Source organism: Anguilla rostrata, chromosome 1, assembly GCF_018555375.3.
Source record: "Anguilla rostrata isolate EN2019 chromosome 1, ASM1855537v3, whole genome shotgun sequence".
Classification (NCBI taxonomy): Eukaryota; Metazoa; Chordata; class Actinopteri; order Anguilliformes; family Anguillidae; genus Anguilla; species Anguilla rostrata.
The window spans coordinates 44,526,932-44,552,971 of NC_057933.1; the positions used below are offsets into that span (position 1 = coordinate 44,526,932).

The following is a 26,040-nucleotide window of genomic DNA, read 5'->3' on the forward strand; positions in this document are numbered from 1 at the left end:
TAAGTTCGTCCCTCCTTGAGCTCAGATACACCACGGTGAAAGAATTCCAACAAAGTTTACCTACAGCCATCTATGCGCTAGGGGGTTAAAACCCACATTGGAATAAGCTTTTGCTTTTCGGAAGATTTGGGCACGACTAAACGAAAAATTGCTAATTTTTCATAATTTCTCAGTGCAATTGAATGCTCGTGCTGTACCCTGTTGGCATCAGGGGATGCAAAAGAAGCTGAGCAAAAAGTAGTTTTACCTGTAGCCCGAGTTTTGACATCTCTCCTCCTGTTCACTACAACATTGCCTGCACATACTTGAAAGTCCAGTTTCACAAGCAAGAACAAGAGGCTAAAGGGAAGTTCGCTGGAGAAAATATGTCACAGGAGACGGACAAGTAAGTGATCATACTGGTTCGGACCTGCTTTGATGCCTACCATGGAAACCGTCGGAATGCAATTTGGAGTATTTTTAACACTACTTTTCCAAGCTTATTTTAGACATAATGTAACTAGGCTACTTGATAATTATTTGGACCAATTCATATATTGGTTCGAAATTAAAGCTATAGACTTGAAGTTAGTTCAGTCGCTTGCCTTGTTAAGTGCTGATTCGCCTTTAGTACTCTGTGGGCTGTGTTAATATACGTTGACCGGTCTAAAACGGCGAATGACACTGCACTCAGAATCGCCATTTTCGTTTGCAGCAGGGTCGCATTTAATAGTTTCAGAAACCCTACCTCATTGTACTTAATAATAAATAACCCATTTATAAAAAATCTAAACAATTTTTGCATGATTATGAGGTGGAGAACGCATGCGTGAAATGTTCCAAACTGTTGCCCGTATACAACATTCGTATGTGGAAAGGATGATCGTCAATGCTAAAAATGCAAATATTCTTTTCTATATTGTGGATTCAACGCTGATACAGCCTGAAGATGGAATGCCTGCTGAGCTGGTTGATTTGGGCTAACTGAATGTTTGAAATTAATGTTAATATTTTTTGTAACAAAGTAGGCCTATCACATGTATGGGTAAACTACAAATCTAGCAGTGGCTGTTATTGTACACATTATGAATCTAACCTTGGTCCTAAATCATAAGAAACTTAAATGATCCTGGTTGTAGAATGAAGGTGGGGGGATACACACGATTGGATTGACAGTGTTTAAAACAGATGCTCGACAGATCTCTCGCACTATTTCCATCTAAAACACGTTCACCAAATCTGAACAATATTTGGTCTTTCTGACTCCATTACCCATACAAATATGCTATACTGTTGATTATGTCTGGCTTGCCGTTTTCCCCCCCAAGGCAAAACCGTTTTTGGCGCATCTTGATCTTTATATTCACTCCGTAGCAGATTGAGGAAAGTAATGTGTTTCATTGAAAGAAAGACTTTTAAATAGAACCTGCTGACGTTGCATATTAAACGTAGTTCCATGGTACTATTGAGGTGGTAATCATTCTTAAAAAAGCAAATACGACCACACTTCTACATGCACCGTGCAAACAATGGATTCCTCAGAAATTAATCAGATAATGACAATTTAAAAATAGTACTGCTAGAGATCACACATTTGGCATTTTGAGGCATGCACAAGTGTTTATACAGGTTTGTGTGAGGAAATTATGTAGTGCAGAAATGAAACCCCATAAATGTTAATGCATTCCAAAGGTCATTGCTGTCAACTTGCTTTTTGAATTTCAAAAAACACAAAAGCTATTTGTATAAAATGGCTGAGGAGGACCCACATGGAAACGCATACGTGGAAAGTTCATTTGGCTGATTGCAGCTGATTGTACTTTTTCCAGATGGTTTCTCGGCACTCACTGTTATATGAAAATGAGATCCAAAGGGTATAAATGGAAAAATGAAAAGGGGAAATGCTGTGAAGGATTGAGATGTGGCAGGTCTTTGTGGTCCAGAGCTGACCCCTTATGTTTTTTTTCTGAGGTTGTGGTTGCCTTCACCAACCCTGCAATTACATGGGGTCTCCAGGGGCGTAATAAATGAAGGGAGAAGGTGGGGGTATCCGTAGCCACCTCCAGTGTGAGAAGCCTGCTGGACTGCAGATCCAGCCTGACCAGCAGTCTGTAATGAGTGAGGGTGAACATCTGTCCTCAGGTCACCGAGACTTTGCTCCCTGTCTGCGTTCCGCAGTCGATGTTCCTCATGTCTGAAAGTGCACTTGTGACTCTCCTGTGTGTCACTGGTGGGGCTATTTATAAAGCACCGAGCTTCATTATAGACTGAAGGCCGATCCATTTCTTGCAACCAAAAAATGAATTAGTTTGGAAAATATGAAAACGATACCTGACCAGCGGCATACTAAGTGGACATGTTGAGAGAAAAAAATGGCAGAAGTGCAGTACAGATGGAGAGATGAGTCACAGAGAGAAGGCAGCAATCAGCTATGCGGCGCAGAGGACAGAAAAACAACGAAGGCCCTTTGTGGCGATGTTTGCTGCTGTGTGGGAAAAAACTGGTAATAAATGCACCCGAAGCGTGTCATATGGGGAACTGCGTATTTTCTGTTTTCATTAAACGACTCAACCTGTTTTTCTGGTTGCGGAATAGAACAATGGATTTTTAAGGTGTATGTGTGCGTCTCATATTACCAGCAACAATTGTAATGCAGAGGGGGAGTGTAGTAGGTAGTACTGTTTTGCCTGCAACAGTTCTCCAGTTGACCTGTTTATTAAGATGCAGTACGCAGGTGTTTTTTTTTTTTTTTTAAATGGAAAGTTATATGAAATAAAATGAACAAAAGGCCTTGGGAAAGCAGCATTGTGCTTCCCTCTGAACACCTGCAGTACTACACTGCTGTACGGGGAACGCCGGAATGCTTTCTCTGTTCTGTGAATTGGTAGACCTTGGTGTCTCGGCAGCAGTGAGTGGTTGACATGGCAACAAAATGGCGTTCAAAACCCACCGGTGATCTTGACTCATCTGAGACGTCACAGGGAAGCAGAGCTGCTTTAAAAGTTCAAGTTTAAGTGGCCCCAATTGTGTCATGAAGCCATAATAAAAGGACAAAATCTCTTGGACATTTACTAGTTGTAGCCTCCAGTGTTTGTCTATAAATGTGTTTTATTAGAAATGAGAAATTAATACCATCGTTATATTATGTTGATGTAGTATTGTCATGCTTTTGTGGTTCACTTATTATTCTTGAACCGTATTATTTTACATACACTCACATATAAATACGTAAAATATATAAAGCAATATCGGCATGCATACACACGTGTACATACAAACCTTAATGAGGCTTTCTTGCCACAATCACTGAGTTTGTGTAGCAGATACTTTCAGCATTGGTTGCCGATGTGAACCGATGTGTAAGGGATTGAGGCTCATTAGGTAGTGTGCTGAATCATCTCTAAATGACCCAGTCTGAAAGTTTGCCGAATGGCGCCATGCAGTAGATGAGATCGTGCGGTGTGTTGACGGTTCTGTGCTTGTGCCGCAGCAAGCGCCTGGTGGTGGTGGTGCCGAACGAGACGTCCTTCCACTCACGGCGGGCGTACACCAGCGAAGACGAGGCCTGGAAGTCCTACCTGGAGAACCCGCTGACTGCCGCCACCAAGGCCATGATGAGCATCAACGGGGACGATGACAGCGCCGCTGCCCTCGGTCTGCTCTACGACTACTACAAGGTGTGGGGGAGGGGCTTTGTGGGAAAATGGAAACAAAATGGAGCCCTGTAAACTGGACGGGGCATTAAATGGATATCCTGAATCATTTAAAGCTGGTCTTTAAAGATCTTGTGGCATCATACTGCAAACCTGTTTCTCCCTGGTCTGGTCATTCAGCCATGCCCCAGATTAATAAGCACCTCCCTCTCCACTTTATTTGATGTGTGCTCAGGGCCTTCATACAGAATGGTTTTGGTTCATCAGTCAGGTGGGTGCCACCCATTGGTGCTGGTTCAACAGAGTTGCTATTAATAATCCCTTGAATATTTATATTTTTAAATGCAGAAAATGAAAATGGCTCAAAAAACTTTGGTTTAGTGACACAGTCTGGATCAGCGCTTTGGAGTCAATCAGATGGCTAAGATTAAAATCCCATGTTGGTATGATAGGATGAGCATTTTAGTAAATGAGTGTAATTGTAATTTATCATTAAAAAAGTAATACTTTTTATAAGTGTCTGGTAATCAAATTATAGGTAATAGCGAAGGTGATGTAAGTTCATTACTTCGCAAGTTGTGTCTTTGAGTTGGTAGTTCTAATTCTATTGGGATAGAAGCAGGGGCGCAGATGGCGAGGGGGGTGGGGGGAATAGGCGGGGGGGATACATCCGCCCCAGTTTCATAGGGACCCCTATCTGTCCCCCCGGATCGGGGTAGTTGTATAAGCTTAAAAGTTGAGACCTTACTTTTGCTCACATTTTGGTCCCCCCCGCTTCAAAAATCTCTCCTGCACCCCTGGATAGTCTTTCCCAACGGACCTGTAAACTTCTGGCTCATTAACAGTAATAAAGGTTGCGAGGCATGTTGTGGTATGTGCATAATGAGTGGTTTCTTTATGTAATCATTTCTTGTGCTGTTAAGGTTCAGCATCAGGTTCCTGTGTGACATTGTGGTTATGGAATGCTCTTGCACTTGAGCGGTGTGAAAGAAACGTTCATTTCCAACGGAGTGGTTTGATCTTCATTTTTAGGTTCCTAAAGAAAAGAGGCTGTTGCCAATCGCAAAAATCCCAGAAGACCAAGAAAAGAGGTTGGTGCTCGTAGTATTAGTACCGGAGATGTAACCCCAGGGTTACCTGAAACTGGGAATGATCTGTATGTTTTCTGTAATATTTTAACTGGTATAGTGAAGAAGTGCAGTTACAGATGATACTGCAAGATTACCAGATATGGAATTCTTGTTGTGGAAGCTAAGGGAAGAAAATAAATTGATTGAAGGGTTTCAACCTTTTAAAATCTTCTTAAACAAGAGTTTAAAGGTGTGTGCGTATGCATTCGTGAGAGTGAGAAAGAGGCAGTCATGCCTAACCTTTATGTTTGCATGTGACTGACAGGAGCTGTTTGGTGGCGCCAAATGGCCAGGCGGATTTGCAGGTGCTGGACAACCGCGTTCAGGTCCTGAAAACCGTGCCGGTGAACCTGACCCTGAGCGCAGAGCACCTGGACGTCAAGCGGGAGCAGTACGCCGTTGGGCCCGGGTCTGGGGAGGGCGGGGCCGTGGCCGTGGTTAAGGCCGAGGTGTACGCCCCCATCTTCATGGGCCCCGGGGTGGACTACAGGACGGAGGAGCAGGTGAGGGTCATATACGAACCCGGCCCCTACGATGTGTCCTCCGTTAGCCATGACCAGCGCAGCACCCCTGACAGCACCTATGAGGATTCTTACCAAGAGAAGCATGAGGTGAGCCCTGGGGAAAGGGGGAGGAGTTAAGGTGGGCAGACAGGAAGTAACAGAGCTGGCAGAGTGTCAGTTATCCAGTGGTAACTAACCAAATCCTGAGGAAAATAACCTGCGGGTTTTACTCCATGTCCATTTCATTTTTGTTGCTTGGCAGTTTAAAAAGAAGCAGGCAGACACAGTCGTTTTGTATATCGGGTCTTAATTGGAGAGTAAAGTTAAGAGCTTTGCTCTTGAGAGACATTGATTACATTACGTTACATTTATTTAGCAGACGCTTTTATCCAAAGCGACGTAAAAAAAAGTGCATATCATGGTCATTGGAACAACTACAAAACACAGGTTCCATAAGGTACAATACTCATTTCGTACAGCTATTTATAGATGAAGAGTACATGCTGCACTTGCTGTCTGTACATGCAAATTGTCTGATGTTCACCCTGTTTTATTTGTTTTCCAACTGGCTCTATAATGGATTTGTGCTTGGTTCATTGTGTGACTCACTCATACAGTGTCTTACTGTGATGTTTTGTGTTTACAGAAATACCGCATGGCATCCTCCATGGCCACCAATGAGTTCATGTATGACCAGCCTGGCATGTCAGTTTCCTCCCGAGTTCCCTGATTTATTTATTTATCTATTTGCATGGCAGTGAAAAGCCTCTCTAAGACCAGCAGAAGACCTTAATTTTTTTCTTCTTGTGACAGCAACACCTTCCAGTACACCATCGAAGCCACTAAATCCCTGCGCCAGAAACAGGGGGAGGGGCCTATGACCTACCTGAACAAGGGCCAGTTCTACGGCATCACTCTGAGCGAGTCAGGTGCTAACAAGTGCCTGAGACACCCTATCAGCAAAGTGCGGGTGAGTCACCAGGGGGCCCACCGGGGTGAGTGTATGGGGTGTGGAGAGGCGCATTATGGGTCAGCCAATCTGCAGCAGGACGGGGTCATACAAATGTCAGATGGACAGGAGGAGGGTGCTGTAGTGCATCTAAAACCTCTTGAAGTGGACAGAACAGAATGTTTAACAAAATGGTTTATTAAAATGCTTTTAGCTGATTCAAAATGATGAAAAATACAATTAAGACCTGTTGGGTCAGGGCTGTGTGCAGCCTTTATCACTGATTAATTTATGTATGGTCAGCGTAACGGTAAATGCTGTAGAATACCCAAGACATGATTGGTGAATGGTACTTTAAGGAAGAAACAGGCTCTGTCAATGACTTGCACATAGTTTTAGCTTACCGTGGCAAAGCGGCGCTAACGATGCTGTGCGGTGCCCCCTGCAGAGTGTTATCATGGTGGTGTTCAGTGAGGACAAGAACCGCGATGAGCAGCTGAAGTACTGGAAGTACTGGCACTCACGCCAGCACACAGCCAAACAGAGGGTTCTGGATATCGGTAAGAGGCACACCCCCCCCACCCGCAAACCGCCTAGCCCAACAAGTCCCCTGTAGAACCCCTTGTGCTTTGTGAACACACAGTAGGGAATCTCGGCTCCAAGTGTGAGGGGACCATGGTCGAATGGATGATGACGTGCTTAGTTTTTAACTGATTGAAATCTTGAAACTGTCATGGTCTAATGTGTGTAAGTTCTGCTCTTGGAAAAGCCATTGATTACATCTGTAAAAGCAGGAGCCAAGTGACTTCCTTGCAGGGATGCGGTCAATTCTACTTCAATTGAGTAAATTTAAGTAATTAATTTTGAAATCCTCATAGGACATTTTGGGAATTATTTGATTCAATCTTTAATAGATTGCTACTCAGGAAATCACAAAATATCTTTGCAGCTCCTGCAATGCACTGCAGATTGTAGGTCACTGCCTAATAAAGAGTCTGGGAAGGTTAGTTTTTCAGAGATAATTCACATGTTGCTTGGGGGTATTTAGTCATATATTATTGTAGCATTATCTAGCTAGATATACAGTAAGCATTAGTGTGTTGCTAAATTTGTTGTATTGCGTTGTATTAAGGCAGACAGACTTGTGACCTTGTGACTGGTCTGAAAAACGGTCTGTTTTTTTCGCAAGGAAGGATCTGCATGCTTGACGAGCTGCAACATGCAGGTCGTCTCGAACCGTGGTCGTACGTTATAGGGAATGCAAATTGTGAAAATGCACAACTTGTTCGGACAAAAAAGAAGAACGTTTTTTCCCTCAGTTTCTCGGGACTGCACAAAGGCATTTGAAAAGTGGTAAAACGGTAACCGCCAGTCAAACGTAACTCAGATCATTCTCATTGGCCTGCTTTGCTATCGCTTTAGGAGAGGTAATGGAGCTGATTTTTATTGTGTAAAGAAAGAAAAAAAAAACACCTTCAACCAGTTTTTGCAAGTATTAAGACCATCTCCAGAGGTAGTGTGGGATACATTCTCCACAACTGTGTGCAGTTAAGGTGGTGTAGAAATAGTGTTGGTACTTTGGCACTGGCTGTTGGGCTAGAATTAGGGATATATTTTGTAGTTTAGCTTTCTAATTAAAAATGCTAATTGAATGCACAGGTTCATCCTTACAAAGCTGGGGCGTTTGGGCGATGTACTTTTTATATGAGAAGAATAAACCTGCTGCTGTTTAGATTTCTGCTGCAGTCCTGGGCACTGTGTCAGTGTTCATGTCAGACGTAGCTTAGCAGGGTTTTCCCCAGGAAAATAGTTAATGGAGGGGAAAGTGCCGCTGAGGGTAAGTAGTGGTGAGCTGTGGTTTTCACACGGAAGGGCCTACACACGACCTGGTGAAAACATGACTACACAATGCCACGAGCACCACCATGCCTTTTGTCCCCTTCCATGGAGATCTCAGTGTCAGGTTTTATAGATTTTTCTCTGTTTGGTGCTCGTGAATTCACCGCAAATTCAATGCATCCACTATTAATACCTGGGGGAAACCCTGCTTAGTCTATTTGATGGCTGCTGTGCTGGCTACATAGACTGTTGAAAAAAACATGGACTAAGTCACTGTGACATCACCCATTGACTTCCCATGGACTTGGGGAAAAGCATTTTGAAACTACAGAAGTGCAGTTTTTGGGCGCCGTCATGTTCTACAAATTGGACTGCGCAGTAGGGTAAGTGGGACCCTTATATGGGCATGAAGTCTGGCTGAGTCCTGTCATCCAATAAGTGTGTAAGATACAGTGACTCGGCACACAGCCTGTCCCTGATTTGTCCGGAAGATTTTTGAATATTGTCCTAATAACACAATAACTTAACAAATCGGCACATGGGGAGACATTAGATGAAGAAAGAACACCTATTGCAACTACATTTTTTGGAGAAAAACCTATACTTAATGGTGCTAAAACCACAATAACGCTAGTGAGCAGCGTCTCTCAACATGACCAGAAAGTGAGCTTGAAAAACGAAGTCCAGTTTTGGTCGCTTGGTTGGCACAGGCCTGGATGAAAGCCTATATAACAGCAGAACGTAACGCGCTAAAGACTGCTTTATACTGGCTGAGCTGATAAACACTCACAGCGCAAACTGGGCTGTAGGGTTTCAGATTTCAGTCTCTGCTGTGTCATTATCCGGTCATGTCCAGAAATCCACCAGTGGGATGTATTCGACCTCATTCAACCTAGGAGACGCTGGGCTTATTTTAAGATGCAAGCCTCCAGTTGGTGCTAGTTCTCTCCTGTAGCACCGTGATTTGTTGTGTTTGAAAGTAGTTCTCATAGACGAGTGCATGTGCTTCCTCTGCAGTGCTCCCTGTGGGAGTATGGATGGCGCAATGGGGACTCTGCAGTTGACTCCAAACTGGGGAAGGATAAAACTATTATTTTTGGCTCCATTTGATCATCTCTCTTACTCACCTCCTTGGTGGGGCAGTGTACTCTTATTCTTTGGCTCACTCAATGCTGACACAATACCTGCTCCCTTCCTTAAGGCCAAGCCTGACCTAGACAATGAGTTTTACAACTTTTTTTTCTCTCCCCACCAGCCACAATAGTATTTTATTTCTTTCTTACAATTCACCAGAAGACTTGGTTTCCCTTTGAATGGTGCTGAGCTAACAATACCAGTGTAATGGCTATAAGATGGTCTGGCTAGTCAGCGTACAATAAGTCCAGAAAGCAGCAACCCCTTTATTTTTGTAGCGTCTTTTCATCCAAGCCAGCATTGCATCTGCAGCACAGTTAGATGAAAACCAGCAGAAAGCGTAGGCCTGCTGGGTGTATGCCAACATCCACTCTGCAGAGTTTTTTTTCTCCTTTTGCACATTGCTGGCTGGGAGCTGTGACACCTCTGTGTGACACCCCCTGCAGACCTGACTCACTCCTCCATTAGTGAACCACACCTTTGCTGGGTATCCAGCGTGGAGCTGGATTAGACAATCTTCAAAAAACACTTGACAGCGAAGGGAAGTGTCTGTTATTTATAGCATATGCCTAACAGGTGCTGGAAAAAAAGAAGGGAGAGGAAGGAAAGAAGGAAAAGTGGTGTCCCCTGACAAGCGAGACAGTGTTAAGGCCTTGTTTTGGAGGAGCAGGTGGCTGTCCTACAAGGGGCTGGCGGAGCCCCTCGGTTCAACACCTCTGTAACCCGAAACCGGCGCTGATTTGAATAACAGGCACACCTGGAATCCACCTGACGACCTGGGGCAGTGTCACTGGATCCGGGATTTGAATAGAGTCGATAACGGGAGGGAAGAGTGACAGCATGGACGCGGAGAGTCGCATCTCTGCAGTACCTGCCCGTTTCATTCACAAAGCACACTTATGTCACGGGCGGCACCTGTCACTGGAATTTGTCTACATTCATTTTCCTTACAACTCTCCATTAATCATGCACGGCGTTATCTTCTTTGAAGGTGAATTTAATTTATGGTTTCCTGGGGAAATGTCAGAGCATTTGAAACTTTGGTGAAAATATTTATTTGGCCATGCAGAGCATATGGTTTTTGTATTTTATTACGCTAATATATAAATGCTCGACATGTTCATTCAGATTCTGTCCTATGATGTAGTTTTTGCACGACCACACCCACCACGCAAGCAGGTGACTTTTAATTATGCTGCGTTTGCACTTGTGTTAAAGGGACAAAGAAATACTACAGAACCTTCCAAACTACTCGCCGGCTCCTCGGTAGTGCTCCTACAAGGCCACATCGCTGGCCCGGATACATAGAGAGCAGTGTGAGCAAATTGCAAATTGTACCATGTTTACTTCATCAGTTCTGAAGAAGAACTTGTCAGAAAATGCGACTGAAGATTTGTGATTAAGCCAGGTTGGACGTCGTACAGATTGCTGAGCTCTGCATCTTTTATTCTCTTCTATGGGTACCGCCCTGACAGGCTGCAACCTATCTGAAAGGCGTGGTGCTGGTTGTTTAGCCAGTGCTATGAACTGTTCACTATACATCTAGTCTTCAATCAAAACCTTGATACTGTAAGTAGAATCAGGTGTGTTAGTGCTGGGCTAAAACAAAAACCTGCACCCCCTGCTCTAAAACTTCTGCACTGGCAGTCCATTTGTGTTGTGGTGGCTGGGTGGATGCTATGTGGCTAGTGTAGGCAGCAAAGTACAGTACAGACATAATCACTGAGTGGGATCATTTCCAGTGTGGTCATTTCTACAAGGAAAGCCCTGTTGAAGTAGCCTTGATTTAGCCTTGAAGGAGGTATATTTGTTTGCTGGAGCAGATAAGGTGTATCTTAGAGATAAGGTGTGCCTGTTGATTCATAGGAGTTATCTAAATGAATGCCAGCCCCCTGTGAGATTTGTTTGATTAGTAAAACTCTGGTTTCACAATTGACTGGTAATTGTTTGCGGTTTTGGGAGATGTTTAAGAACCACTTGAAACAACAATAAGAACAACAGAAAAGCCAAATATGATTTTAAAATACTTATTTGCAGTTTCCTGTGTGCTTTGTGGCCATGTTGGGTTCAAGAGGGAAATGACAAATTTACATATTGAAGGTACTTTAAATTGAGTGTTTTCTCGAAGTAATTTGAAACTGAGAAAATGAGAGAAAAAAAACCTGTTTAAAGACCTTTGGTTTTTTTAAAGGATGATTGGGTCGTACAAAAAACATTTTCAACGGCTAGTTTTTAGTATAATACAAGAATGCGGTTTGCAGCTTTCTGAAAAAGAATTTGCAGTTGACCTTGCACATAATCCATATCTATGATTAATCACTTACTACATACATCTGGCAGTTGTATGATACAAATTCAACCTCTCCATAAAAAATTCAATGGGAACCTCATGTGCTTCATTGGATTTAGCATACATTTTGCATGAAAAGTCTTTGTAAGTATGATTTTTTAAAAATCTGTCCTTGATATGTCCAGTCAAATACACTCAAAGAACTTCCCTTTCTTAATGAAACCAACTTCTTTTTGTTGGGCTCCTTTGTACATACAAGAAACTGAATGGGATCTTTGAGCTATGGTGTAATTAGTTTCTTTCAAGCATATAACAGTGATAAGTCCCCTGTGCAGATGAGGGGCTTGCTCTTTGAAGCCTTGGCTTTAAGTGAGAGAAGGGTTTTGAGCGTGTGACCCTTTTGATGAGAGCAGAAAGCGCTCTCACGTGTGGATGAAAAGGAAGAGTGAGAGATTTACAACTGATCTCGGGTCCCTTCATCTCTCCACTGCAGCTGACTACAAAGAAAGCTTTAACACTATCGGAAACATTGAGGAAATTGCCTACAACGCTGTCTCCTTCACCTGGGATGTCACTGAAGAGGCGAAGGTAAGCGGGGGGATGGGGAGGGGGGCAGTGGGGCTTACTCTGAAAAGAAGTGGTTGAGCTCTTGGTGGCTGGGTCCCTCCCTGATGGATGTGCTGAGCGGCTTTGCGTCTCCTGGCGTGGGGTTGCTGGGAAGCTGAGTTCCTCTCTGTGTGGGCTGTTTATTCTGTCTGGGCTGAAGATGAGTCACCCTGTCGGACCCTGATGCCTTGCTGGTTACTGATGAACATTCTCGGGTCCACAGAGGAATGCGAGTGACATTTTCAAGACTCCTGGTAGACTTGGTTTTTTCCCCATCAGGACATGAAGGAAGATCTGTGTGTTATGGTATAAGAAAAGACGTTGTCTAGATGGTGTGATTTACTATGCTTTTTATTTGGCATTTATGCATATGGAGACACCCTTTAAGACAAGTTTGTAGCGTCCCAAACAATGTAAACATATTGTAGTGTAGAACAAGAACAAAATTATGAAATGGAAATTACATTTGAGCACTTTTCTGGGCATATTTAAATCTTAAAAGTGTGTCTACAACTAGTCAAATCCAGAATTGTTTGTGCGGCATATTCTGCATGCAGTGCCTACAGTACTTGATTAATAGTCGGTTAAAATGCATACTAAGCTTCAGAATGGATTCCAACCCAACATTTTGACAATTAAAGATGGTGCTGACTTTTTAAACTCGCTCAACTCTCGTAAATTTGCTTAAGGGAAAAGTCTTTTGCTTGGATCAACATTTTTTGTGCAAAAAGGACAAAATATGCTGTTTTTACGTATTCAGATATATGCGCCGGTGCATTGCCCGCAAGGGAAAATTTTATGCTACCGTATTTTTAATGAAAAAAGCTTTGCTTCTGTCTTTAAATGCTGTAAGCGCAGGTTTGTGGGGTGTTCACTTAAAGCCGAATGACATCATTATTAGCCGCTAGATTTTTGGGGGACGTTTCATTTCAGATTTGAGATGCGTTGCATGTAAAACCACACGTGAAGAGTCCTCGTTTAAAGGCTTCCGAGACGTGGCCTTTGCGGCCGTTTTTCTCACCCTCCCTGTGTGTGGGAAAGAGGCTCTCTGTCCTTTTTGCGAGCGCTCGCTGACGACGCCTGGCGGGCTGGTTTTCGGTCGCTTCTGGCCCTCTGTTGGTTCCCCTCAAGCCTCCCTCGACCAGGAACGGCAGTTCCCCGTTTACCTTCGCTTGAGCCAGGGCAGCGGCGCAGAAGGAGGGGCGCAAACAGGAAGTGTGAGCGTGGGGTGGGGCTGTGGCACAGACAGGCTCCCTGCAGCACTAGAGCCTCCCGGCTAACTGGCAGGGCGGCCGCTGATGGATTGGCTCTTGTGTGGCTCCGTTGTTTAACTAAGGCTCTGCAAACACGGCCTCTCAAAAGAAATTCAATTCCAGCTCTTCTTTAAATATTTGCGCAGGATGCCCCCCCCCCCTCCTCCAAAGTGCTATTGCTTTGAGAGAGAAAAAAAGCAATAAAACAATCCCACTAGTATTTGGCATATGATTTTGGGACCCATGATCCTTTGCAGGCACCTTAGTGTATGCTAAGAAAATAAACCCATCCATCCAACAACCCATCCCATTAAGGAAGACTTGCACTGTTCATTTGCTCTGCTTTTGAATTGTTTCTCGTTTGTGCATGTGCGCCAGGGGTTGAGAGATGCATGGCTTCTCTTGAGAAAAAGGTCTTCTATTTAAAGATCTTCTTTGATCCTGCTGCCAGATATTGCAACACTTGTGCCTATTCCAGCTTATTTTGTATAGCGTCTGCACTGCAAAGCTGAGTGTGTCTTTTTAAATTATTCCCCGTCTTATGAAAATAGTGCTGTATAAACATATACTCTATGTGTGTGTTCTCTGTGCTGTGCATCCACGCACACTTAATTCCAGCTGTGGAAAGCAAGGCCTCAGATTTGATTGATTAAAATAGCACTGTTGGTGCTGCCAGTCAGTTGCAACAGGTGGGAAGTTTCAGCATCTGCCTATTTAAGTCCCTGTATCGCCATACAGCCGCACTCAAACCCGTTGCTTCCCCCCCCATCTGTATCGGAGGCCAGAGCGCATTTTCCCGCGAGCGCGCGTTCGCTGTCTCATGCTAAAAGGGTCTGGCAGTGAGCCCGGGGCAAAGGATCGCCACAGCTCTAATCAAGGTGTCTCCGCCCCAACGTTATCTCCTTTCCCAAGAGCACTTCCACAGCACACAGGAAACGCCAGCCTCGCCCAGCCCGAGGGGACCCGTCTGGGGCGGTTATGTGCTACTCAAGCAAGGGTGAGGTCATAAAATAAAAAAAAACTTTATTTAAAGCAGGGATTTCCTACACCCAGATGGCACTGGCAGATTTCTCGGAGCTACTAGGCAGATTTGACCGTCTGCTTATTCAGCACTGGCCTGAAAGAAATGGATGCAGCCTTATTTTCTTGCCGTGGTTTAGTTGATAACTTCCTCTGAGGTAATTATTTCTGCTATTATGTGATAGAATGACTGCGTTTGTTTTATTTAAAAAATGCATTGGTGAATGGCTTCATCCTTCCTAAGACAATACAGTTTCCGAACTACAACTTATTTCCTTCAGTGGGCTTGTAGACCATCATGGGAAGTTTGTTCCACCCCTGGGGCGAAATTTGACTGGGAGAAGCACCCAAATAGGGAGGGGATAGGCAGCCGTCGCCTTGACGTTGTGGAATGAAGAGATCTGGCCAGGGTCTAGGGTTTGAACATGGGGGTATTGACTGGGGGTATAGTGGTACTGTTCCATCCACAGCCCTGTATTAAACTAGGTTTTAAAGTTGTGAGCTTTAACAGATAGTGATATGAGGACGGGTGTGACATGAGCATACTTGAGAATATCGCAGACAAATTGTGTGGCTGTGTTTGGTATTAGCTGTAAGGGTTTAATGGCAGAAACAGAGAATGGCAGTAGTCCATGCATGCGAGTACCAGGGCCTGGACGAGACGAGGTGGTGAAGATGTGATTTCTTTGGATATTGTACAGAAATAATCTGAACACGTAACTCACTGCTGCTACATGAAAAGAGATAATTAAGGGTTGCCTTCTTGCAGTAGAAGAGCTTTGAGCGTGCTCAACTGTAGCATCTAAACTGAGAGAAAGATCATGCAGTACAGAGGACTTGGAGGAAAAATCTGAGCATCATCAGCATAGAGATGGTATTCGCAATCATGGGAGCTGATAGACCTGAGAGATTGCATTCAAATGGAGAAGAGGACAGGGCCAAATATGGAGCCCTGGGGGACTCCTATAGAGAGGCTGTGAGCATGAGACAAGCCACCACCCCTGGAAACCCTAAAGAACCATCCAGAGACATAGGATTCAGTCCACTTAAGAGGGATGCCTGAGAGCCTGAGGAGGAGCTTGGTCAACAGTCAGAAGCTGCAGAACGGTCCAGTAGTTGGTTGGAAGTACAGCTCCACCTGCTACCCCCTGAAACAAATGTGCTTCAAATTATTAGTATGGGCCTGCTTTTGTTTTGTGAAAAAAATGTGACTGTTTGACGAGGAATGGAAGAAAGCGAGTGAGACAGAGGAAGAAAGTGAGAGGGACAGACCTGATTGAGGATGAGGAGGCATATTAACGTAGCAGCATAACGGCAGAATAAATGTCGAATTCAACAGAATCCTGACCTTAACTTGAGATAATTAATGGTAATGACATTTTAAATCAACTGCAAACCTTGAATTAATTTTCAAAATCAACATTCCGGTTCCTCAATATTAGTTTTCTTCAGACTCGAAGGAAACCGTTGGTACTGCGTGAAAATGATGTTGTTTGTCTCTCCTGAAATGCCAGTGTATCCGCAAGTCAGCCTGGTAGTCTTTTTATTTTTCTGCTATGGGACATAGAGGGGGAGTGAGTGGGAGGCTGGCTTTTCAAACAAATCACCCTCAGAGGATCGTGCTTCTGATGGAGCAATTACATCATCCTCTATCTGTGCCATAGCCTTGACATTTATTTTTTTTGATGTGGACAGGAGGGGGGTTTGTGTCTGACAGATCTTGTGTTATGAAACGCCAGACTTTTGAGTTGGCGATTTTGTATATTTCCAGTATGTTTATATAATATTTAAATCTTTTTCAGTATTTCTGAAAAGCATCATCTCCTCGGCGATGCATGTGCGTTGGAGGGAAAACAAATGGTCAACAGGAAGAGTGCTCCCCCAGAGGGTAATGCTGCCAGCCTGGAGGCTGGCTGCAAACAACACTGATGCAAACCCACTGCAAATTGTGTAATTACTAATACACCCCCTCTCACAGTGCAAACGGTTAATGGAGGAGATGAACTGCACCTCTGGAGGCAGGAGAGTGTCTAAGACTTCGAGTGCGTCGGGGAAACGGCATTAAAATACAGATCTGTGGTTGCTAGGCAACCCTCGTCGTTGTTTAACCCGAGCGGGGAAACGCGTGTGGGCCGGATGCCGGACTGAGCCGCGTCGCTCTGCGCCGTGCGTTTGTTTGCGCTACGGTGGCGTTGATGCGCACGGGGGGCTGACCTCTCCGCGTCCGTGCCGTGATGAGGACCACGTGGGCGAAGGAGGGTCTGGAGCGCGGTGTTGATTTTGTGTGGCTGTAGCTTCATGCCCTTGGCGTGAGTCCCACGCTGTTACATTATTGTCACTTGCAGTCTGACAATAATGTAACACTGTGTTGGCATGGAGACCAACAGGGACTGTACTGCGAGCCCATTATAGTAGCTTGTCTTAATGCACATCTCACCCTCGCTCGAAATGAAAACAGTGTTTTCTCGCTGCATGCATGTTTCCTATACTAGGCTGGAGTCTGGATGACTCAAGTCTAGCATTAGATGGTGAGTCACTCCTGCCAATCAGATCAACAGTATTTTCTCACATTTACTGAAATTGGGATGCTGCCAAGATCCCATGAATACACCTTAAATATGCAGTTCAGTTGCATCATAACCCCCCCCCTCAACTAGATTAAAATCAGATACTTTTTGCAACAAAGTGGTGCCTATTTCTGGACTCTGTTTGCCCAAACAATTTATGACACATACATAGTACTATCTGACAAAAATACTAAGTACACTGGCAAAACTAGATAGGCACGTGATGTTCTGAACATGATAAACCAATCAGGACATCTCTAGGTGGCTTTTTTGGGCGAGATGGGGCTTCAGGACATGTCCATTGCCATCGCCAGTATTACGCTCACTCTCACTCATTCTCACGCGCTGTCTTCCTGTCTTTGTCTCTGGCTCTCGTACCCTCTCACACCCACTGACAGAAAGGAGCGTTATTTTGGCTGCGTGCAATTCAACCATTGGCCATGATTTACAGGTTCAGGCACGATGTCATTGTTGTAATGCAGTGGGAAAATATTTTTGCCCCATGGTAGATGGAATCGTTGATATTTTATGCTGACTGCATATCCAGTTCTACCTGAAATATGGTTTTTGAAGTCAGGTATGTGCAAATTATATACTTTAGATTTTTTTCCCTGTATAACAAAGAACCGACTCAAAATAGTATCCTTAGAGCATATACAGATTGTGCACATAAGTTAAATTCAGATTTTAAATCACCAATGATCTTTCTTTCGTTTTACAGCCTTGATGGATTTAACAGGCTTCTAAAATTATGAGAGCCCCCTGAAAGTACTTTGCCCACAGGGTGGAGACCCCCGCCCTACCCCAGGATTATTTCAAAAAATTTTGTCCCACTTATCCCAAATGCCGATCACACACGTCCGCTCTTGGTTCGTGTAGGAAACCTCTTAGCGATGTTAGTGATGGCTCTGGTCGCACGCATGATAGTTGTTTTAACGGTGGACAGATTTTTGGCCCTTTGCCCTGCTTAACCTAGCATGGCTGTGTAACAATTTGCGTGAAGTCATTAACCTAACCTGACTTTGTGATAGTTTGTGTGAAAGTCTTTAATTTAACAATGTTTTTGAAAGAAACTTCAGCGACAAGCAAGTTGAGTGTGAAATAGCTGTGTGATAATTTAACGGAAAGCAAGGACGTGGTGAATTCCTCACCCCCCCCCCCCCCTTCAGTGCTGTGGCTGCGGACATGTTTGAGCAGATCTCTGTACTGACCTGTAGGCGTTTGTGAGGACACGTGACTGCAGGAAAGTAAAGAGTCAAACTACTGTCTCTCTGTGTCAGGCATGCTGTGGGCACCACAGAGGAAGCGAAACCTTGAGCAATCCCAAGCTGGCGAGCATGTGACACAGTCCTACTGTATGGTATAGACCTTACAGACACAGCAATGTCTTCCTTGTTTCATATTCTCCTCTACAAAAAACCATAATCAAATTGTACTTCTCAAAACATGAATTTTTCATTTTAAATGCATTTTTACTTCCGAAGATTTTGGCCTGGCATGAAAGAAAATGAATTTTAAGAGTACAACACTGTATCCTTAAGACGTTGTTTGGTGGTTATTTATGCTGTCTATTAGACTGTATGTTTGATGTTCATGTGGACGGGTCAATGTGAGCTTGAAATGAAAAATGATAATATTCTATTGTATTCTACATTTTCCAAGTGTGATGAGGTACTTTCGGTGCCAGCGTGGAGTCTGGTTCAAGGGAATTGATTTTTCTGTCAAAAAAAACTTGTTGTTCAAGATTTATTGTGCTTACTGGAATGTTCTAGGCACTGAACAAACATGAGTTCTATCACAGGCTCTTTCATTTTTCGAGAGGAACCATAAAAAATAAAGACTAGCGTACGGCAGGGGGATGGTGTGAGGTGAGCGGTTAAACAAAAGAAAAAGCAGCGGTTCGCAGCGAAAGCACACATTCCCCTGTCGGCGTGTCTCCTGGGGGTAGCGGGAGCGTTCAGACAGGTGGTCTGTGGAGAATCCTGGAGCGGGGAAAGGACCCCTTTGCTCCCCTTTCAGTCCCTGGAGGGCCTGAGAAACGCGAGGAGAGGGGGGTGAGAGTTGTTTTTGGGGAGGGGGAGCGGAGGGCTGGTTGTTTGGAGGAGGGGGAGGGGGCGGCGGGAGAGGGGGTGTCCGATGTCCCGCTGCTTCTTCCTGAATGCCGAGCCCTCAGGCGCCCGTGCCGGCTTTTAATTAAATCCCCGCCCCGGCCTTCCTCCCCCCCCCAGTCCTGTTAGCAGGGCGCGCCCCGGTCGTTACCCGCACACGGCTGTTACGTCCCCTCGCCTTCCGCGCTCATTCGCCGTGGTGACTCCCCCCGCAGACAAAGCCTTTCCGCCCGTAAAGGCTCTCCCAGCACTGAGCTTCAAAGCCTGCTGCACAGCGTTTAAGCTGGAGGCTTCAGTTCCGGCCTACCGTTTATAGGTGGAGAGTCAATATGGGGGAGGGGTCTGATGCTCTTTAATGGTCCAGAATGTTCTCTCGACTCTCGACTGACCTCATCAGCGGAGGTCCTGACCCCGCTGCCTGCCCTCCTCGGAGCGCAGCGCAGACGGCAGCCCGCATCAAAGGCCGCAGGCGGACCGCTCGGGCACGAAGGGCGCTCAGCCGGGCGCTCGCCCCCGGGGGTCTGAGCGCCGATGCAGAGACCGAGGATGAGGAGGTCACACTGATGCTTTGTGCCCTGAAGGGCCCGTTCACATTCAGACGCTTCACTCAGGACTAAGGCCAGCCCAATGCAGTCGCAGTGACTCATGAGCTCAGGTGACAGTTATTTTTGCTCCAGCATCAGGTGCGGAAGAGGGGATTTGAGAGAAATTGAGCTGAAGGGCTGCGATTTGCCAGACTGCAGATGGTGCATTCTCCGATTGGTCTGTTCTGCTGACCACAGTCTCTCTGACTGGCTGACCCCTTGATGGTGCTCTCTCTCGTTGGCAGATCTTCATCACAGTGAACTGCCTCAGCACGGATTTCTCCTCTCAGAAGGGCGTGAAGGGCCTGCCTCTCATGATCCAGATCGACACATACAGCTACAACAACCGCAGCAACAAACCCATCCATCGCGCCTACTCCCAGATCAAGGTCTTCTGCGACAAGGTGACTCCTTCTCCATGCTGCGCTACACTGCCCCCTTGCGTTCAGTGTTATATTCTGCTGACTGTCCAAGAGGGCTCTGGCCTTATGGAAATCTGTGAAAATGCTCTGTACAGAGGACTGCTGTTTCCCAGAAAGACCAATAAAGGAGATTGAGTAGAACCAGAGGAGCAGGTTGCTAAACTGGGTTTATGCTATTTATCACCCCCTAGTGGTATACCTAAGAATGATCTGATATGAAAATGTAATATCGGGTCATTTAGATGCATTGTTTTTTGTGTATGTCAGTCTGTGTGAGCATTTTAAAAAGGTACTGTCATGGCTGTACAGTGAGTGAGTGGCTGTTGTAAGCTCCCCTGCAATAGCCAAAATCATAAATCATTAATGTAATGTAATAAATATCTGAAAAATGCAAAATGGAAAACCACACTGGGGACCGCATTATTACAGTGCAGTTTTTGTTTATTATCTGTCTGTCCTTCCACTCGTCCAATAGGGGGCCGAAAGGAAGATTCGGGATGAGGAGCGGAAACAGAACCGCAAGAAAACTAAAGGTCAGCCACGCGCCACACAGGGAAGCCATGGTGAGAACCCTGGACAGGAGCCTCCTGTACCGGCTGTGTGATGTCACAGAGCCACCGCTTCACATGTAACAGCAGGCGTCTCGTGCACGTAGGCCTCGCGTGACTTTAACACCAAGACTCCTGACCCTTATCCCTCCATTTGATCACTTGTAAGATTACAAAGCCAGCAACTGACCTCCAGCAGGAGCTGCTGTGGGGTTTCCACAGTGCGTCTGTAGGGCTGAAGAGGCAGATCCAAGAGCAATGTGAGATGGTCTGGTGGGGTTTGGTTTGAAATCGTCTCCCTTTGCTGAATGGCAGTGGTAGGGAGCCTGCAGACATTTTGGATCCTCCGAGCTCTTATCAGGATTAATGACATTGTGTTTTTGTGCTTCTGTTCCTCCAGAAAAGGACGGGGGCCTGGCGGGATTGTCGCTGCCCAGGAAGACGGACGCCACCTTCTTTAAAACCATGGCAGACCTGGACTCCCAGCCGGTCCTCTTCATCCCGGACGTCCACTTTGGGAACTTGCAGAGGGCGGGGCAGGTGAGACGTCAAGGCGCTAAAATCATCCGGGTGGGGTTCATTCAAATTTGACTCAGGTTTTGCTTCAGGTTAAATGAATAAATTATTCAGTTGTGTCACATTTAGAAGTGTAGTCTCTGTAATTCGTTAATTTGTTCTAGATAAGTGTTAACTAAATGCTGAAATATAAAATTGATTTGACAGCAGACAGTGTTGAAATTACTTGGCCCATTGGAGCAAGACTTGGAATTAAATTTTGTTTACCTTTGATTCAGTGACCACAAACAAGGAAAGGATGAGCTATGCTTTGTGTTGGCTTTCTTGCTTTATGAAATATAAGGTCTCACAAGACTACCAAGCTCAGTTAATCATGAATGAGCTGAGAGCAGATGGTTCTCCCCCTATATTCACTGGCCATTTTATTCTGTCAGGCTGCAAAAAACCCATTACAACTTCTGATAGTCATTATTAAACAGGTGGTTAGTAGATAGTAAACTGGAACTAGATTGGCATGATAGTTTGTTGGATAACAGTGTAAATGTATAAACCTTTGCCGACTGCTGCATTTAGCATATTGTGAATTCAAAATCAAATTCAGAAATTTGAGTGAAACTTTTACTACTGATATCTGACCATGTTGCTGTCAGTTTGGAAAGTTATGTATATATACATACAAGTCAATTTTTTATTTTGATGAATATATTGTTTATTAAATTCAAAGCAATGTGAAAAAGCCTTCAAATAATGCTACCACTTTCTTTGAATGCATTTCGGCCACTAGAGCAAGTGACTTATTTCTGTTCCTTCACCTGTAGTCAGATAATCTGTTGTGTTAAGCTGAATCTCCTCTGGTCTGTGAGCCCAGTTATCTTTTAGTTATTGTTCCACTGACATGCGCATTGGCTGTTACCAAGGTAACATAGTTTGTTTGCACTGAGCTTTTCCTGTGCTTCTTGAGTCACTCGGTATGCAAATAGCCCTCCGGTAACAAACTTGCGAGGTGTTTTTTTCTGCCTGGCCCCTGACTCTGTGGCTGCACTGTCCTTATGTCCTTATGTCCCTGCCTGTATCTGCTGCGAAAGCTGTTGCAAGTCCAGGCACCAGCTGAGAGGTTTACGGACAGAATGTCTCACAGTCGGGTGTCTGGTACGAGCTGAATCCTGCGTTTCCCCTGCTTCAAAAATCTCGGTCCGGTTCTGGGAGCGTGCGTCAGCGGCGCCTGTGAAGTTCAGGAATAATGAGGCAGCTACACAAGTGACCTTAAAGAAAAGTGGCTGTCATCGTAACAGCGAGGCGTCTCACTTCCTGGGAGAGCGGAGGGATGGGATTTGTGTTCAGATAACGAGAGGGACCCTCGATGGCGCAACATTTCATCATGGCATTTTTTTTTGTCCTGTGATGTCAAAGGCGGATCAAGAAATCAATATTCGGGCTCGTTTTGAGCGTTTCTCGCCCTCGCCCGCTCCTTTGTTGACTGATCAAAGTCTTCCTTCTACAGGTGTTTACCTTCAACACTGAGGAGGTTGACAGGGATGGGTAAGTATGTCCTTACTTACGTGCATACAATTCTCCTTAACTGATGGAGCCAACTAGCAGTTACAGCCTGACCCCATTACTTTAGATTATATTCATTTGCATTCTCTTGTACTGTCGTGAACTCTCTCTTGAGCTCTCATGCATCTCTAGATTTTCAATTTTGGTCTGACAGCTTACTGAGCCAGCTATACAAATGGATGGTGAAAGTGAGCTGCTCATTGGCTGCTGCACAAGATTTTGGGGTAGCTGAGAGGATGACTGGCTGGTGTGTGAGACCGTATTTGCATTGTGCATTGTGTTGCAGGAGCGTGGTGGTGAAGAGGATGCACAGGCCGTCTGAGGAAGATTACGCCCCACCCCCTGCCAAGCAGATTAAAGAGACGATGCACAAGAGAGGTGCGTCTTGATGGCTTCTGTGGCACTGAACCCCAGCAGCACTCAATCATGCAGTTAAAGGACATTAAAGCATTTTAGAAGGACAGTAGTGTATTTGCTGTATGCTTAATTTCCCACAGAAACAAACATAAAACTTTTCTAGTTTTGCTTCCACATCCTTTTTTCTTCTTTCCCTATTTTAATATGGATAAAAGAGATTGTTTGATATTATCATAATTTAACATCCAGCAATTTTAAATAATTGCCAGTTTATTGAAGCGTGATCTTGAGACCTGTCACTCAGCTGAAGTGACATCATCTTATAGTAACATTGTTCTGTTGAAACATGTAACAGAATGATGCCTCCACTAAATGTGTTCAAAAAGTTTTTTTTTCGCCCCAGTGCTCCTGTACGTGAGGAAGGAATCTGACGAGGTGTTTGATGCGTTGATGCTCAAGTCTCCCACCCTGAAGGGACTAATTGAAGCAGTAAGTATATCTCAGTCAGGGTGCTGTGTATTCACCGAATACGGGTCAAATACTATAAGACAGCAGTACAATCAAAGAGTATATCAATTATGTATTTGACTTGGGTCTGGGATTTACCTGTGCATAATGTATAGGCCTTCTGCTGACCCAGTGATCCATGGATTACATTTTGTCTCGTATATCAATATTTCAATGTAACATCTTCAAGCATTGATATAAAAATAACTTGTTTTAAATGTATTGTAATGGACTGTATGTTCAGCTTAGAATGTGATTTTTCTCTGATTGCATTTGCTTCAACAGATATCAGAAAAATACAGTGTGCCAATGGAGAAGACAACTAAAATCTACAAAAAATGCAAAAAAGGGTACGATTATGTTCAATTGGGAGGAATGAAGGGTGTGTTTTGTGGCACCAATGAATGACCTAGATTTCACTTGGAAGAGAACAGCTGTAATAATGCATATAAACAGTGATGGCTGTTTTCTGTGGAATTTTCTCCTTGAGTTTATTCAGATTCAGTGTGTTGAACTCTGATGTCCTGTATCAGCTAGTACTCCTCTTTTATTTCAGAATCCTGGTCAACATGGACGATAACATCATTGAGCACTACTCAAACGAGGACACCTTCATCCTGGGTATTGAGAACTTGGCCGACATGTACAGAGTCACGCTAACGGAAATCTGAGGGGGGGTGGAAGGGTCGTGTGTGTGTTTGTGAGTCACGGCTGGGGAGACATTGAGGAGAAGACCTCTTCCCTGCAGATGGAGTGGACAGGACCTCTTGTGTAAATACAATACAGTCTGTTACTCATCTATTTTGCTGGGTCCTTCAAGTGCAGGGAGGATGAAGCTGCCTTGGGCCACCTGGCAGCAGATGGAGGACTTTCCCTTCATCTGATTGAGGGTTCTTGATGAAAGGAAGTGACCTTTCGTTCAAAGTAGATGACATCACACCAGGAGCTTCCAGTGCAAACCCCCAGAATTCTCAGGCAAAGTTTTAACTTGGTGAACAGCTGCATGAAGGTTTGTTTCAAGGGAAGCTTCATTTAAAGGCCTTTCAGCAGCGACCCTCCGCTGGCAAGCTATGGGACTTCATCAGGCTACTGGGAGAACATGCAAGAGGTGACCTCCATCTGGGCGACATTTTGTCTTTAAATACCTCCTCGTCCCATCTTCTAGCCTCTGTGTCCTGTTTTTCTTGGCTGACTAGGACCGCAAAAGGTCTCTCTTCAGCAAATGAGGACATCAGAATCCCCTGCATACCCAGTGTACTGGGCCTCTCCCCACATCAGTATGAACTTTATCTACAGTGGAGGTGGAGTTCAGTGTCAGTGTAATCATGGAAAAAAAAGTTCATCTCATTTGGTCTATGAAATCTATGGCTGTGTCAGGACAGCAGTGCAGTGGTCCTGAATTGCAAACCTATGCTCTCCCTTATGGCCAAATACAGTCTCAGTTCCCCTGGACATATTTACAGTAAAACTTAAGTACTTTTTTTGTCGATTATATTCGGCTTCTCATGTTTTACCTGAAGGCGATTGTCGGTGCTGCCCACTGGTGGTGTTCAAATGTAGCGATTTGGGTCTGCTTTGCGATGTAGGCTTATGCCATGGATGGATCCATTCTGTGGGCTCGAGGCTGATCCAGTCAGCCCAGGCCAAGCCGATATACACAGCACACTGAAGTGAAGTCACAGCCGATACTCTTAAAACCCCTGCACGGTCAGCCGTGTGATTTGATCATCAGTTTCAGATCATTTTATTTATTCTTGGCTACTCTCATTTCATCAAAGCAAGGAGGCGCTGGAATAAAGGTGTCAATTATTTTGTCCATACTTTTCAAAACTTTGGTCCTAATGAGTCAGAAAGAAGACCGTTTTAGAATGTAATAGCCTAATACGCATCGATGCATTTTTGAATTATTAGCGCCTTTCTGCCCTCTTGATTAATTAAGGCTAATCGAATGACTCTTCCTTTGGATGAAATTGTTTTTTTTTTCCTTCTAATCAAACGCCTCTGTTGAACTGTAGTTTCATAATGGCTGTCAAAGAAAGCAGCAGCATGAATTCAGGCAATGTGAATAAATAGCCTCATTTTCAGCCGTTTGCCATATTGATAGCATAACCTGCGAAACCTACCCATGATGTCTCGTACGGAGTGGTCTTGTATGGGCACTTCTACAAAGTTTTATCATCGTCTTCTTTTGAATACAACTTGTTTTTGTACATATGTCTGTTTTGTTAAGTAATAAATGTGAAATTGTAAATAAAATATTCTGATGTACAGATCTGTTTTGCTCAAACCATTATTGCTGCCATCATTAATCTAAATGGCACGTTTCTGTTCTAATTCCTGTCCTGTCCTATGTGATTAACTTCTTTCACATTGAAATGGAGAAACATTTATTGAATCCAAGCAATACTTCATAAAGGCGTTTATTTCTCAAATAAAAAGCGAATACCTTGGATCTTGTGACTCCTTGCTCCTGTCAACACGTCACTTTGCTCACTCACTGTACAATATACGTTTTTGG

At 44.5% G+C, this 26,040-nt stretch overlaps 1 protein-coding gene across 3 annotated transcripts; it reads left to right on the top strand.

Moving 5' to 3' along the window:
- The first annotated feature begins 26 nt into the window (after window positions 1-26).
- LOC135239749 (grainyhead-like protein 2 homolog) lies at window positions 27-25,792 on the top strand. 3 transcript variants are annotated; one of them, XM_064308684.1, is made up of 16 exons: window positions 27-385; window positions 3,470-3,656; window positions 4,665-4,723; window positions 5,028-5,373; window positions 5,912-5,970; window positions 6,079-6,235; window positions 6,663-6,774; window positions 11,971-12,065; window positions 19,861-20,019; window positions 20,513-20,570; window positions 20,986-21,125; window positions 22,603-22,640; window positions 22,945-23,036; window positions 23,419-23,504; window positions 23,808-23,872; window positions 24,079-25,792. In XM_064308684.1, the coding sequence occupies exons 1-16, from the start codon at window positions 366-368 to the stop codon at window positions 24,191-24,193; spliced, it is 1,788 nt and encodes a 595-aa protein (XP_064164754.1). In that variant the 5' UTR covers window positions 27-365; the 3' UTR covers window positions 24,194-25,792. The 3 variants fall into 3 exon arrangements, with proteins under 3 accessions (XP_064164754.1, XP_064164745.1, XP_064164763.1); XM_064308675.1 differs by having other exon boundaries at window positions 28-385; window positions 20,513-20,600; XM_064308693.1 differs by having other exon boundaries at window positions 28-385; window positions 5,028-5,265; window positions 20,513-20,600.
- Window positions 25,793-26,040: the final 248 nt, after the last annotated feature.

Excerpts from the sequence above, each read along its gene's own strand:
- LOC135239749 (XM_064308675.1), top strand. The coding sequence starts at position 366 with ATGTCACAGGAGACGGACAA. Across the intron at positions 6,775-11,970 it reads ACAGAGGGTTCTGGATATCG|CTGACTACAAAGAAAGCTTT; the intron begins GTAAGAGGCACA and ends TCTCCACTGCAG. Across the intron at positions 20,020-20,512 it reads TCAAGGTCTTCTGCGACAAG|GGGGCCGAAAGGAAGATTCG; the intron begins GTGACTCCTTCT and ends CTCGTCCAATAG.